This window comes from Gymnoscopelus microlampas, assembly GCF_963454915.1.
Source record: "Gymnoscopelus microlampas genome assembly, chromosome: 16".
Taxonomy (NCBI): domain Eukaryota; kingdom Metazoa; phylum Chordata; class Actinopteri; order Myctophiformes; family Myctophidae; genus Gymnoscopelus; species Gymnoscopelus microlampas.
The window spans coordinates 20,143,909-20,159,335 of NC_139953.1; the positions used below are offsets into that span (position 1 = coordinate 20,143,909).

The 15,427-nt window shown below is 42.9% G+C and overlaps 1 protein-coding gene across 2 annotated transcripts in view; it reads right to left on the minus strand.

The window, feature by feature from the left end:
* Positions 1 to 15,427, minus strand: part of LOC311062593 (protein EFR3 homolog B) — a 45,791-nt gene that overhangs the window by 20,740 nt on the left and 9,624 nt on the right. For both annotated transcript variants that reach the window (XM_084081739.1, XM_084081738.1), the window contains 4 exons: positions 11,250 to 11,326; positions 9,193 to 9,320; positions 8,442 to 8,592; positions 504 to 625 (listed from right to left, as the gene is read on the minus strand). In XM_084081739.1, coding sequence (XP_083937865.1) covers positions 504 to 625; positions 8,442 to 8,592; positions 9,193 to 9,320; positions 11,250 to 11,326 — 478 coding nt within the window. The remainder of the gene's footprint in view (positions 1 to 503; positions 626 to 8,441; positions 8,593 to 9,192; positions 9,321 to 11,249; positions 11,327 to 15,427) is intronic.

Consider the following 15,427-nt stretch of genomic DNA (forward strand, 5'->3'; position numbering starts at 1 on the left):
ACATGAATGGCACACATTCACCAGCCATTTAGATTTCTTTTTTTTAAATGAAATGCCTTTTACAGAGTGGTAAAGTTTGATAGCCGCCAGTACCCGCTTACTTTATTATCAGCTCTCGGCCATCATCATGAAGGTAAAATAAAAATAAAATCTACGTTTTGCTCCTTATCAATCCTGCTATATTTAATTGTTGAAAGGTTGTCACTTCACTTGTTCTATTTCTGCACACTTGCTTGCTTGCACTGCTATAAAAAGCATTCACTTTGCTTTGTTAAAGAGTACATAAAAAACAGGTCACGGAATAGCTAAAAACAGACTCATAAAAGTAGTCTAATAAGATCCCTGCTCAGCCACCCATTCATTCATATATCCATCCATCCTTCCTTCGATACATCCATCCTTCCATTCATCCATCTACCTCTCCATCCAACCCTCCTTCCATTCATCTATCCCCTCCAGCCATACGTCCGTCCAACAATCCATCCATTGATTCATTCACTTACTTGGTGCGGATATCAGGGTCCTCAAAGCTGGAGTGGCACATCTCACTAAAGCGTGACACAAAGAAGTCATAGCTGCGGTGGTAGGAGGGTGTGTCCTCTTCTATGTTGGCAAACTTCACAAACTGGAGGCGGGAGGCAGAGAGAAAGACAAAGATGGGGAGGAAAGGAGAGAGATGAGAACTTTCATCTTTCATCGCTCACAGTAGGAGTGGAATGCCCTACCAAAAACTGCCCTAAATAAACACCTTCAGGAGGCTGCAATTCGAAAATGGCCCCTGTCAAAGTCTTAACCTAACCACCCCCCTCCCCGAACTCTTCCTCTTTTTTATCTAGTACATATTTCTTATTTTTTCATACCATAGTAACCTGTAAGCTGATTGTATGACGTTCTGTATAGTAGTGTGTATATCTGTCTGTCTCTTATATGTCATCATGATTTGTGTGCGTGGGGATCTCATTTTAAACAAGCTCAGTGCTTTATGAGCCTTCCAGTTTAGTAGACCTTATATTGTGAATTTGTACTTCCATGTACTGTTGTTCTCATGTCTTAATAAATAAAGTATATCAATCAATCAATCAATCAAAACCTCACCTCTATAACATCAACACCAGAACAATATTTAAAGTCTGCTACTCAAAGGACCAACAAAATATACAACAATATATACGTATATATTCAAAATATATTTATATATAGGACACATGGTTATAATTTTCAATCTAATAGGGCCGTACAGATAAATGATGAATAGCTTGTATTCATTTAACAAAATGGAAAGCGTAGCCTTTTAGAAAAACCCCCCTGGGAAGACCACTGTCCCACTGGGGAAGAAAATGTCATCCTTTAAACACACTGACATTTAGCTTCACAGCACTCTCCCAATTAATAAATTAACAAGTGCTCATCTTTGCAAAAACTAGACAGGGCGGTACACACAGAGGTGGACGAAGTACTCGACCCCAGTACTTGAGTAAGAGTACAAATTTACTCCACTACAAGTAAAAGTAGCTCAGTCAAAATGTTACTCAAGTAAGAGTAAAAAGTAATTGCTTTTAAATATACTTAAGTATTCAAAAGCACCAATGCAACTCCTTGCAACTGCCGTTGGGGATAATGGTTGCAAGTAGTTGCATGTTGCAAGGAGTTGCATGGTGAATCATTGGTGTAGATGTGGAGTGGGCTTAAAAGTACTCAGTACTTTACAGCCTTCCTAGAAATGTATCTTAAGTAAAAGTAAAATATTTGTCTTGGAAATGTACTCAAGAAAGAGTAATAAGTATCAAACAAATCTAATACTCAAGTAAAGTACAGATCCTCAGAATCTGTACTCAAGTACAGTACCTCAAGTACATTTACTCCGTTACTGTCCACCACTGGCGGTACACTTCCTGAAATGAACCTGTGAGTTGAGTGTTCGGTCACAGTTACTGTCTGTTATTTCATTCACCCATTTATATCCTGTATTATTCTATATTCTGTAGGCCTATATTTCGTTTTTGGTTGCAACATATAGATATACAGTATACAACATACTGTATAGATATACAGTAGATCTTACCTCAGTAACCCAAGGATGGTGCAAATCCAATATTGTATACAGTATTATGACATGCTGTCGGATGTCAGTTTATTTAAATATTCTACACTTCATTACCTTGTACCTTATCCTACTATAATTCTAGTAACCTCTGTTTGTCCGTGTGTAGTGGTGTCACAACCCGGTTCTCCTCACTGGCTGGAGCAATTGCTCTGATCTTGCACACAGCCATTGACCATTACCATCTGAACGCAACTGTGAAGCCCGTTTTTCAATTTCATCAAATCTCAGCTTCTTATTAGCGTTTATGTGTCAAACAATGTCGCCTCCCGGGTTGCCAGATCATGTGCGCATATCCCCCCACGCCTGCGTCGACCGGGTATGGTCTAGTAATTATAACTTGTATAACATGACTTCTATTATACATTGTAACATATACTGTATGTATATCCTACATATAATTAACAGAATGTCAGTCTGTCTGTCTGTCTGCTTGGTTGATTGATTGATTGATTGATGTACTTTATTTAGTAAGACATGAGAACAGTACATAACAGTACATGGAAGTACAAATTCACAATACAAGGTCTACTAAACTGGAAAGCTCATTAAGCACTAAGCTTGTTTAAGATGAGATCCCCATGCACACAAATCATGATGAGGTTCTCCTCAGTGGCTGAAGCAATTGCTCTGCAGTTGCACATGGCCATTCATCATTAGAAAATGGCCACCATGACGAAACCTGTTTTTCACTTCACCCAAATTCAAGCTGTTTATTAGCATTTTTTGTTGTTGTTTTGTTTATGGTTTTTATTCAGCATAGGTAGCAGTAGGTTGGTTTTAACACTTCACCTGCCAGAGTTATTTCAGATTTTTTGCTGTTGTCTGCCAGAGATTTTTCATTGAAATTAAAAAAGTACCGAGATACAGAATTTTAAAGTTTTGAGTTAACAAGGAAGTGGATGGGAGTCTAAATCTTCAAAAAATCATATCTCCTTGGTCTTTGGGTCAAATAATAAAAAATAAAAAAAAAACATTTAAAAAAAAAATTCAATTTTTTTAATTTTTCAATAGAACGCATTTATGCGATCTTGGCGGCCAAGTGCGCTATTTAATAGATCGCATTTATGCGTGATTGGCAGGAATTGAGTTAACAAATACAGATGCAGTAAGACTCATGCCTTTTTTCTTTTTCTTACATACAGGGACAAACAGTACAATACGAAACAATTCACACCCAACATAACATTTAACACACAAGGTACAAGGTTGGTTCAGTTTTAAACGACACATAATTCTCCTCATACCCTCCCTCCCTCATGGGTCCTTAGTCACCGTTCAATTCACCACATGGAAAAAAAAATACATAAAAAAAAAAGCCTGAAGAGAAAAACATTACATTATTAACATTAAAAAATTAGCGTTTTTATGTAAAAGAATGTCGCCATGGTAACGGCCCCTTGAGCTATGGGTTGGCCCCCCGATCTATAGGATGAATGATCAAACTGCGCATGCGTGGAATCCACAGACCCTCTCTGTTAGACTGTTGCCGTCTGGCACAACACACACAGACAACCTGCTTAAACTTAAAGGACTTTCATTTACGAGTACATTTCTGGTTGTGTGTCTGTGTGTGCACTGTGGGTCCAGGACACGGCGACAGGACGAGCATGTGTGGTTTGTGTGGGGGGAGGGGTGTTCGCAACGCGTGCTGTGTGTGGTTCGCGACGTGATGGGACACGCTCGTGCTGTGTGTGTGTGGGTTTGCGTGTGTGTTCACTGTGGGTCCAGGACGTGGCCACGGGAGGCGTGCGGGTCCGTCCGCCCGTGTGTGTGTGTGGGTCTGTGTGTGTGGGGACGCGATGACGTGTGTGTGTGTGTGTGTTGGAACTGTTGCAGGTATCAATAATCACTTTCCATCCCTGATATACTGTCTGTGCACAGCGCATAACCCAAACTGCACTTTGGGTGCTCATATCCCCCGACGGGTATGGTCTAGTACAGTATATAAATAGGTTGTATATAGGTTGTTGATAACATGACACATGCACACACATTTTACAGTAGCCTACAGTGATACCTACACAAATCGTTAATAAACAGATCAGGCCCAGCACCAGAAAAAAATACAGAGTGCAATACAATCCATAAGAGGGGGGGCGGAGGCACCCGAAACGTGATATATCTTTAGTATATATATATATCGTCTCTGTCGGGTGGAAACCTCAAATGTCCAAAACTGTTACTTAGTATCAAAAGTAGCAGATCTACAACCTCAAAAGGCAGATCTACAAGCTCATAGCACGGCAATCAGGGCCACGCTATGAGCTTGTATATCTGCTATTTTTGAATAGCCAAGGACATCTAAAATGACACAGATGCGTTCCCGAATTTAATGGGTTAACGTTAGCTTCCCTTTATTCAGTACAGCTGTAATCTCCTGGTTGTTGAACTGAACCTCCTAAACTGCCTAAAACGGTCCACGTTTCAATGCAATAAACACTGTTATTTAGCGTTGATAACGCTAAAAAACGTCCTCTTGGGGGCATTGCCCCAAGAGGACGGTTGCGCCAATTTGAGTGAAGTCCATTTTTAAACCTGCGAGCCAAGCAAATTCTAGTCTTATAAGAGTCTAGAATCTAATACGTGGAGCTGCCCACCTCGTCAGTCACTGTCTGTCACATTAATGCGGAACCGGAAGCACGGCAAGTCAATACCTGAATGTTATTGGATATCATCAGAGTCCTCCTTGTACATAATACATGGATTAAAGCAAAATAAAATCTCACAAACGACTGAAACTTTTTGTTAAGGCAAGTCCGAACTTGTGAACGCACCCCCCCACCCACACACAAGCACTCTGTTTCCTAAACGATTAGCACAACATGTAGAATGTTTTGGTAATATTGTGCTAAATCCATGTTCCTGGTGTTCTACATGCAGAATGAAGAAATGACAGATTGAGGCTTTAACCTTTGCTTTCATGACATATCCAAGACCATTATGGTTTTTATGGAAGACGCTTCGGAACATGTACCCTATTGATAGTTTGAGCACTTTTTTTTCACCTTAAAATAACTCCGATCTACAAGCTCACAACGCGTCGCACTACGACCCATTGTGAGATCGGCCATCTTTCTCTGTGCGACATGCTTCCATTGAAGACTTCTATAGAGTCCAAATGACTGAAATCAATCATGGCGACTGAGGACTTTAATCCATGATAATACCATACACATGAACAGCAGATGTATAGGGTACTGGAACAATGTAGGGTCACTTAACTGTGGCTCAAGTCCCGCTTAGCACCATTGTTAATCCAGGCATGATACATGTACACACATATGAGTATGTGACAAATTAAGTCTTTGAAGCTCTTGAATCTAATTACACCACAGCACAACTGAATGACTGAAGTTCAGTCAAAAAAAGGGTATCAAAAAGTCTTTGAGCAACCTGACAAAAGCTTTTAATATTTACAAAATAAAACAGGAGAGCTGATTCAACTCATTCCTATCAACAAAAGCTTTTTAGTTATACATTTACATTCAAATCCTTAACTTTACATTGACCTTGACTGGGCCAGCTGAAGATTTATTTGACCATACTGTGTGCAAGCACACATCCGAGTCTGACAGAGAGACAAGTGTGTCTGAGAGAGATTGATATTAGAGAGGAGATTACGAGTCTGGAGAGGGATGCACGCTCAATCTCTGTATATGACTACAGAGTGATGCTAGTAGTGTGGACTCTAATCTGATTTGTATCCGGTGTCCTCCACTGAACTAGCTGACAGCAGCTTGCAACATCACAATGACAGATGTTCCCCCTCTCTCGGGCTTCATTTCTCAAACACAGATATTAGTCTCTTCCCTTGCCTGTCGACGTTGCTTCGTGCCATGAATCCACCTGATGTCCCAGGAAACAATTCGGATTTTGAAGGGGAAAGAATTCCTTTCCTTAGTGACCGACATGCTTTTTGTGTAAATTTATTTTGGTTCAAGATTTTCAAGATAGTTACAACATCTTACATAAGTAAAGAGTACGTACATAGATGTGGACAGATGGACGGTCCTGCCCCTCTCTTTGATCGGGAGGGTGGAGATAGTACGTATGAACATCTTGCCTAGACTACTATACCCATTCCAAATGCTCCCCATACCAGTACCGATCTCTACATTTAACTCCGTAAATAAATTGATTTCGAGATTCATCTGGCAAGGTAAACGTCCAAGAATTCGATTTAAAACATTGCAACTGGCCAAGAACGCAGGTGGACTGGCCGTCCCCAATTTTAAGTATTATTTTTGGGCGGCCCAACTGAGGTCCATGACCATGTGGTTGGAGGATGTTGAATCAACTAGATGGTTAAAAATTGAAAAATCTCTATGCATACAGGCACAACTAGCAGCCCTCCCTTTTTCGGGACATAATATCAATGTAGACGCCATTGGTGCCTGGTCGAGGTTCACAATGAAAATATGGAAGGATGTTCAGAAAGAGTTTAGACTGCCTCTCTCAACATCTGGCCTGTCTTCAATTGGATGTATTAGGGGTTTTGTACCATCAAGGCTGGATGCTGGATTTGGGGGGTGGAGACGGCTAGGGTTGAGGTTTGTTCATCAGTTATGTCACTCCAGCCAGCTAAAGTCATTTGATCAACTCAGAAACGAGTTTAACCTTCCTAGAACTGACTTTTTTAGATACCTCCAACTTAGGCACTTTTTAGAAAATCACGAGGACTGGGACAAAATTAGAAGCCCCTATGGTCTAGAATCCTTTCTGATTGACATCCAAAAGGGAGCAAGTGGAAAAATTATTTCTAACTTGTATCAAAATCTATTATCAATGGCTCCCAGTGACACTCTTTATATAAAAGCAAAGTGGGAGGCTGAAATACAACAAGAGATTACACAAGAAGAGTGGGTTGATGCCTGCACTGAAGCGCACAAAGTAACTAACTCTAATTCTTGGAGAGAATATCAGTGGAAAATTATGAGTAGGTTTTTTAAGACCCCGTTACTGACTGCCAGAGCAGGCTCTACTCCTACAAGCGAGTGCTGGAGGAGATGTGGTGAGCAGGTTGGGGACCATTCACATATATTTTGGGCATGTCCTAAAGTACGGCAGTTTTGGAATGTAGTATTCAGCGATATTAATAAAGTCTTTGATACTCAAGTACCACAAGATTTCAAGACGGCTATTCTAGGAATTGTGCCGACGGGTTTCGAAGGCAGGAAGAATATTTACCTCCTTCAGATACTGTTAACAGCAGCCAAAAAATGCATCACAATCAATTGGTTGAGTCTGCTCCCTCCGACCCCCGAGCAATGGTTGAATAAAGTCAAAGAGATTAGAGATATGGAAAGAATCACTTATTTGTTGAGGCTACAAAACGAGCAATTTACCAAAAAGTGGACGCCTTTTGCACGCATTGAGTTATAAGATTTATATCTTTTATAAAGAGATTTGTATTGTGTGTATTTTGATAACTTGAATGTGCGGTATGTGTGTGGATATTTACATAATGTATTACAAGTGTAGGTGTGAGGATATTGTACATTCTTCGGTTCTTTGATGTTTGTATATTTCTCTTTTACTCCTGATTTTTATTTTATTTTATTAACTGTATGTCTTTTGTTTTGCTTTACCTTTCTTATTCTTTTACGCTTTTGTTGTTGCTGTCTATGCATAAATGTGTCGATCTGATGATAACAATAAAAAATAAAAAAAAGTTGCAAAAAAAAAAAAGAGTACGTACATAAATGTAAACATTATTTTGTTTTGGGTCCTCACACATTTGTGTAGCATTACAAATGTTAACAGTAACAAATAAATAAGAAATAAAGATAAGCAGAGAAAAGAAGATGTATAATAAGGAAGAACAGAAGTAATCATACACGCTTGTCAAAGATGTCAAGTTTGTCCTTGCTTGTGCAAGGCGCTGAAATATTGCTGGGATTGCGGGCAAAATTGCAAGCCGTCACATGCTATATATACTATAATTCATGGAATTTGTGTGTGTGTGCGTGTGCGTGTGCGTGTGCGTGTGCGTGTGTGTGTGTGTGTGTGTGTGTGTGTGTGTGTGTGTGTGTGTGTGTGTGTGTGTGTGTGTGTGTTACACACACAATTTGTCCATGGCATTATTCTGACAGCGTCCAACCGTTCGGTCTCATACTTGGCATGTGTTTCATATAACCTCCGAGGGGTACAGAGCCGAATAGTAATTCGGACGGCTCAATGGTTTGTGAGACAGGAAAAATTACGAATACCGGTATCTATAGGCCTATCTGTCGGCCCCGGGTCCGAGAAAGAGGCAGAAACACTGAGTGTTCGGGAGATTGTATGCATCGGCTTCCCCAAAGAGGCCTGAAAATTAGCCTGAAGTGTGAACACTCACTGAGTTGGTTCCCAAGATCTGCAGATTGGGTTTGTCCGACTCCAGCAGCTTACGGACCATCTTTAAGAAGCTCTCCACAAACAGGTTGATGCTCTGACAGTGACAGGCCATCAGCAGCTGGTCCAGGGCCTCCATGGCTATGCACACATATCTGAAACATAAGGGTCAGGAAGAGACAATGACATCTTTAACAGCACACCTATTGCATTACATAACATGTTTATGTTTAGTATAATAAATACACCCTACAGCAGCCATGGATCGTATGACTCAAGCCAAAGCCAACATGAAATAATTGTCCCAATATCTCCTCTACCTAGGTATTACCTAGGTGGCCTTTCATTCAATCACACTCCTAATCTTAGTATCACCTTCACCTGGGCTTCATTCAATTCAATCAAGCTTATGTGTGTGGCTTATGACTGTGGCACTTCAGATAATGAGTTGTGCGTGAAGGGCACGTTATTTGTCATGGACAGAGATGGCCGAGATTAAAGATGATAGACGGTGGCCTGGATCGCTGGCGTAGCGGTCCAGGCACCTAGGCTCAATGTAGCCTGACAGCACGTCGCGGGTTCGAGTCCCAATCCCGATGGCCTTTGCTGCATGTCACTTTCCATTTCCTGTCAGCCTACTGTCCAGTCAATAAAGGCATAAAAGCCCCAAAATAAAGAAAATAAAAAGATGATAGACGGTTTTCTGTGGGTGTTGGGTGTATGGAAGGGCAGCAGAGCAACCAGGCGATGCGTACCCATATCTGTGTCGGGCGACGTCCCTCGACAGCCTCTCAGACAGGTAGGCTCCAATGCGGTCCAGCTTCTCCGGAGCAGACAGGGCGTAGAATGTCAGCTTCTCCATGTTGGCCTTCACCAGCCCATCCTGACAAAGAGGGGGTCAAGGTGTTTGTATGATTGTAAATTACTAGCAGCACTGTGATGTAGTGAACAATGAATCTCAGTAGCTCATGCTGTATATTATTGTTGTTCAACTGGAAACATAACCAGATCACTGAGTTCACTCTCAAACTCTCCCCCAGCCATGACCCACTTCCCTGTAGTGCAGACTGGGGTAAGGTGATATGAGATCCCGTTTTAACATTCAGACACAGCCCAGCAATGGAAACAGACTCACTGAAGCGCAGAGATAGAGTCAAGTACAGATACTCGCATACATTCACACAGAAATGAGAAATGCAGACAGAGGGAAGTCACACAGATTTATAATGATTGTATTGCCTGTAAACAGAGCAGGATGATGTGACTTTAAAGTGTGCATATTTATGGTCCAGACGTCAATATTAAGTAGTTTCGCGTAGACAGATGATCGGAGATTTCCGCCTGCTAAATGTCTGAGGAAATCTAAATTAAATGGGAACAATGGAAAGAATCAGCACCAACAACCCTACATCTACACTGCTTTGAAAATCAATCCTGACACAGTCCCAGTATGAAGGACCACCCATTAGTCCTTGCATTGGTTCTGCAATAGAGTATGTTTTTAAATCTCTGACGTGTTTCCACCCAGTTCTAGGCCTACACTGAATTTACTGTAAATGTCTCCTGAGTGTGATTATGTGAGTGTTGGGTTCACACAAGCAATGCATGTATGCATGTCACACACACTAGAGCTTAGGAGACATCCGTTAATTTTTAGTGTTATCTTTGATATGTGGCAAATCACTTACCAACGTAGAAATGCCCATTGATTTACTCCACAAATCCCCCTGTCGACCCCCACCGTTGGCATAATACGAGGCGCGACGATAGCCCAAATTCGCCTATTTTAACAAATGCAAAGTCTGTTTTTTTTCTCCTAGCACTCATTGTGGAGCCCCATGAGACCCTTACGGGCGATGAAAGCCCGACAAGCTAACCGCTAATAACAGAAAGAGCTAACGCTGGCTGCTTATCTCTCTGCCTGGCAACACCAGGTTGCCAGGTTTCGGAGAGAAACAAGCAACGAGCGTTAGCCCGTTCTGTTATTAGCGGTTAGCTTGTCGGGCTTTCATCGCCCGTAAGGGTCTCATGGGGCTCCACAATGAGTGCTAGGAGAAAAAAAACAGACTTTGCATTTGTTAAAATAGGCGAATTTGGGCTATCGTCGCGCCTCGTATTATGCCAACGGTGGGGGTCGACAGGGGGATTTGTGTAGTAAATCAATGGGCATTTCTACGTTGGAAAGTGATTTGCCACATATCAAAGATAACACTAAAAATTAACGGATGTCTCCTTTAAGATTTTTGCCCGAACCCGACGGGACCCGACCCGGACCGTCGGCACAGGCTGGGCCGGGTCCAATTGATCACGTATTTGTCGGGCTTTGGGTCGGGCTGGGCTAGGCAACAAAATGCTTTTTTTTTTAATTCAAATAAATGCATATATTAATTAATTTGTAAAATTAACAGACTGTTGGAAAAGGGTGAATGACTCCTGTTCTTAACGAATTACCAAGATTTTATGAGAAAAAAGGCTTAATTGCATGCACCAATTAAGCTTGTTTAGAAAAATGACGGTCTACGGGCTGGGCTGGGCCCAATGTGTCAATTGTGTATCGGGCTTTGGTTTCCTGTGTGCACACGAATGTGTATATGAGAGAGAGAGAGAGAGAGAGAGAGAGAGAGAGAGAGAGAGAGAGAGAGAGAGAGAGAGAGAGAGAGAGAGAGAGAGAGAGAGAGAGAGAGAGAGAGACAGAGAGAGACAGAGACAGAGACAGAGACAGAGACAGAGAGAGAGAGAGAGAGAAAATCCCTCAAATACCGTGGAGTGGGGGAAGTCACTCAGAAGAGGAAGTGTCAGTCGAAATTCTCACCTCTGGGTCCTCTGGAAAGATGTTGTCTACCAGCCTCTTGTACCGAGGCCTCAGCGCCCCGCAACATCCACACACACCTGTGGGAAAAATTACCAGAGGGTTGGGGGGAAGGAGGGGTGCAGAGAGAGAGAAAGAGTCAAAATCTATAAAATGTTGATAATAGGATTAGCCTAAATGTGATGGAAACAAGCTAAATTAGAGTTTGTGTGAAAAAAGAAAACCTGGTGTGGAAGAACAAGTACACCTTGCGTTTTGAGCCCCTCGTTGACTAAGGAGCACACTAAAGAGGATTGCTATTTGCATGCCGATCCAGACAACCTAGACAGAGGCTTCTGAGAATAAGAACAATGGGGGGAGGCATATTCATCACCACAGCACTGCTGAGAGACTCTGGAAAGAATCTGTCTGAGGAGTGAATCCCTGGCATAGTCTAAGCTGTTCCTGAAAGATATTATTCACTGAAGACATAGAAAAGCCAGGCTGAGAAAAGGTGAATCCCACACAAAGACGTCAGAGGATGGGTCACACGCAGAAAAGAATTGCTGTCCTAATTAAAGTCAGTCACAAAAAGAAAAATGCTACACACACGTGTTCACTCATACCCTCACTCAGTCGTCGTTGTGCCGTGCCCCCCCCCCCCCCCACACACACACACACACAGCCCCGGCTTAGCGGAAGTGTTTTAGGTGCTGCAGCACAGGGCACCAACCTTGGGGGGGCACCAAACGGCAGGGAGAAAGTGGGTGCGTTCGGAAATTGCGCACCGGAGCGCACTCGCCTATTAGTTTGTATCGGCCAGTGCGCTCAGTCCTATATTTCCGAACGCACCCACAATGAAAACAGAACTATTGCCGAAGAGCGCCGAAATTTAGAAGCAACGGCTGCTGAAGGAGCGCTGAAACGTTGAAACAGGCCTGTGAAACATAGATGATCCGCGCCGTACGAACCCCCCCCCCCCCCCCCCCCCCCTTGCACACACACATATACTGAGGAGAGCAGTGTAAGTGCAACAACTGCTCTGTTGAGTTTGCAGTGAGGATAATGCTGGCCACACCGCTACTGTACTGAGATCTTCAGCAGTGGTGAGTCATAGGGGGTCCCAGGGAGAGAGATGAAACTGGAGGAGAATAAATCCTAATGGATGTTGTGCGTCGAAAATAGCAGACCTACAGTACAAGCTCACAACCATGGCACATTGTGAGCTTGCAGGTCGACTATGTACAGTAAGAACTTGACCCTTCAAACCCACACCCCCACAGGGGAGCCTGAACAAACAGCTACACTGTTTTTCAAGCAACTTCAAGTCTGTACAATAACTAACTAGGTTAGCTTACATAGAAAAGAAAAAAAAGATGCAATGGCATGACTTTTTTTTAAATAATTCCTCCTCCCCATCCTTCCTTCCCTTTCTCCATTGGAGTAAACATACAGTGTGTGTTACAGATCAGAAGGACGCTCTTTTCTACTTGTCCCCTGATACATCATCAGTGGCCTTCGTGTTGGAGGACGAACGCTAGGCAGGATGCCCTATAAAAGCCTTTGAACAGAGGGAAAAGCAAGCCATCTGCGCTGTTTTGACTAAAACAGCTTTGGGTGAAGGGGTGCGTGCGTGCGTGTGTGCGTGTGTGAGTGTGTGCGTGTGTGCGTGTGTCGGTGTCCACAAGGAGAGGGCGAAGTGTGCCTCAAGGCCTCCGTTTCCCCCCAAAGTTCTACCGGTGCTCAACTCCACAGCGGCACGCTCCGCCTGCTCTCTCTCTGTGTCTATTCATAGCCTCTGTCCTCCATCACTTCAAACGATAATGAGCCCCCCTACACACATGCATATCACCCCCCATCCTCTCCGTACTCCCCCCCTCCGTCTCTCTATGTATTGGCCCGGAGCCCGGCTGTAGGGGTCACTGATACATTAATGACAACACAGCAGCCCCAACACCCCCCAGCTGGGGAGGGAGGTGCATGATGGAGAAAGAGAGTCACAGAGAGGGGGAGAGAGGAACTGAAAGAGAGCTAGAAGACAGAACAGGGGGGGAGACGTCGTGCCGTGTGTTGGGTGAGTCACAGATGAGTGCTACAGTACTGCATGGTGTAGAGTCACCATCAAGGAGAATAACATGAAGGTCTGCCCCTTCTCCCTCTGCACAGGAGGACACAGAGAGAGACCTTCAGAGGATGTGGGGGGGGTGACAACTTGAAGAGAACAGATATTAAACATAAAATACAAAATTATAGAAAATCCCTTTGCTTTTTTAAGTTTGTTAGGAAGGAAGCAATTCTGACCTACTGTGGTCCCTGCATTGTAGGTTGATGTCTATAAAAGCTGCAGAACACGGCACTTTGCGAGCCTATCCTCCGCTCCACTCAAAAGTAATCTGGTTAATAACTCCTAATTAGTAATTGTGTCTGGAAAGTGACAATTAGTATGAATGAAGGCCACTGTTCAGTGATAAGATAATGCAATTATTAGCCTTATTAGACAGTCATACTGAAGTACTGTACAATGAAACATTGACGACGAGGGGGTTACAATAAATTGTAGGGAACGATTGGTAGAGGTAGTGTGTACTAATGCTTTATTGAGCTGCTCCTTTGAAATGATAATTTGGGTGTCAGTTTCGGTGCAACTCAGGCAGACAGGCGAGTACACACCAACGTAATTTCATAAGACATCCACTGGACAAGTCAGTTGCAATGCCTGCAGTCAGTGCCAACATGTCTTTTCATGCTCAATCAAATTCACAGTGCAATTGCAAATATTTCTAAAAGGCTACAGTTAAATGCATCTCTCCTGACAGTTAAGTTATATAATCATCCATTTGACACAAAAAGCATCAAATGCTTTATAATCCCACATTCGATGCAACAAGCATCAAATGAATGCAATGGAGAATGGCCATAAATGATTTCCCGTTAGCATCTTGCACTTAAGTTTGGCTCCCGCAGAGTTTGCTCTTAAGAGATTGCTGCGTCCTGCATTCTGACATGGGAGTCAGTGACCTTTTAAGAACTTTGTAACCATTTTCTGTCTGTTTAATTTAATTGCTCTCGGTGTGTGTGTGTGTGTGTGTGTGTGTGTGTGTGTGTGTGTGTGTGTGTGTGTGTGTGTGTGTGTGTGTGTGTGTGTGTGTGTGTGTGTGTGTGTGTGTGTGTGTGTGTGTGTGTGTGTGTGTGTGTGTGTGTGTCTCTCTCTCTCTCTCTCTCAATATGTACATGGGGCCCTCAACCAATCACCACAGCAACCAGGCAGCTAATAAAGAAGCTATTTTTAGCCCTATAACAACAGGTGCATTAACAGATTACATTCTCCAGTTCCCCCAGGTACCCTTCCTGCTTAAACTTTCCACATTAGGCCGAGTGACACAGACGAACAGCAGAGAAAGGAGAACGGCAGAGGAAGACGGTCAAATGGAAGACCTAGAGAACGCACCAGCCCGGGACATAACAGTCACTCGCTGTGTTATATCTGCACCTGCTGTCACAAAGCTGTTCTGTTGCTAATGCTCACACAGACATGTGGCGGACAAATGTGAATAAATCACAGCCTAGACACCCCACAATGACATTATTAAACACATTTTGGATCTGTGTTTGTATGTGTTAGTGTATGCAGAGAGAGAGGGACATTATTAAACACGTTTTGGATCTGTGTTTGTATGTGTTAGTGTATGCGGAGAGAGAGGGACATTATTAAACACGTTTTGGATCTGTGTTTGTATGTGGTAGTGTATGCGGAGAGAGAGGGACATTATTAAACAGATTTTGGATCTGGGTTTGTATGTGTTAGTGTATGCGGAGAGAGATGGACATTATTAAACACATTTCGGATCTTGTATGCATTAGTAAAGTGGGTTCCAGCGATCCCCAGGGGTCCTTGAGGGGGTTACAGGGGGTCCTCAGCAAAATGAGGAACAGTACATTTCCACTATTGTTTCACTCATAACAAGTTAATCCAATAAGAGAATATATAATATATAAAGAGAGAGACAACCTACAGCTGGGGTCTTGTATTGCTGGGTAGGTGAGCTCACACTAAACATAGCCCTACCAGCGGAAAAGCCACATAACACTGTGTAATTCAGCAAGCAAACAGCTCAGTCATAGGAATGTACCTGTACATGCTACAAACACCCCCCCCCCCCCACACACACACACACACACACACACACACACACACACACACA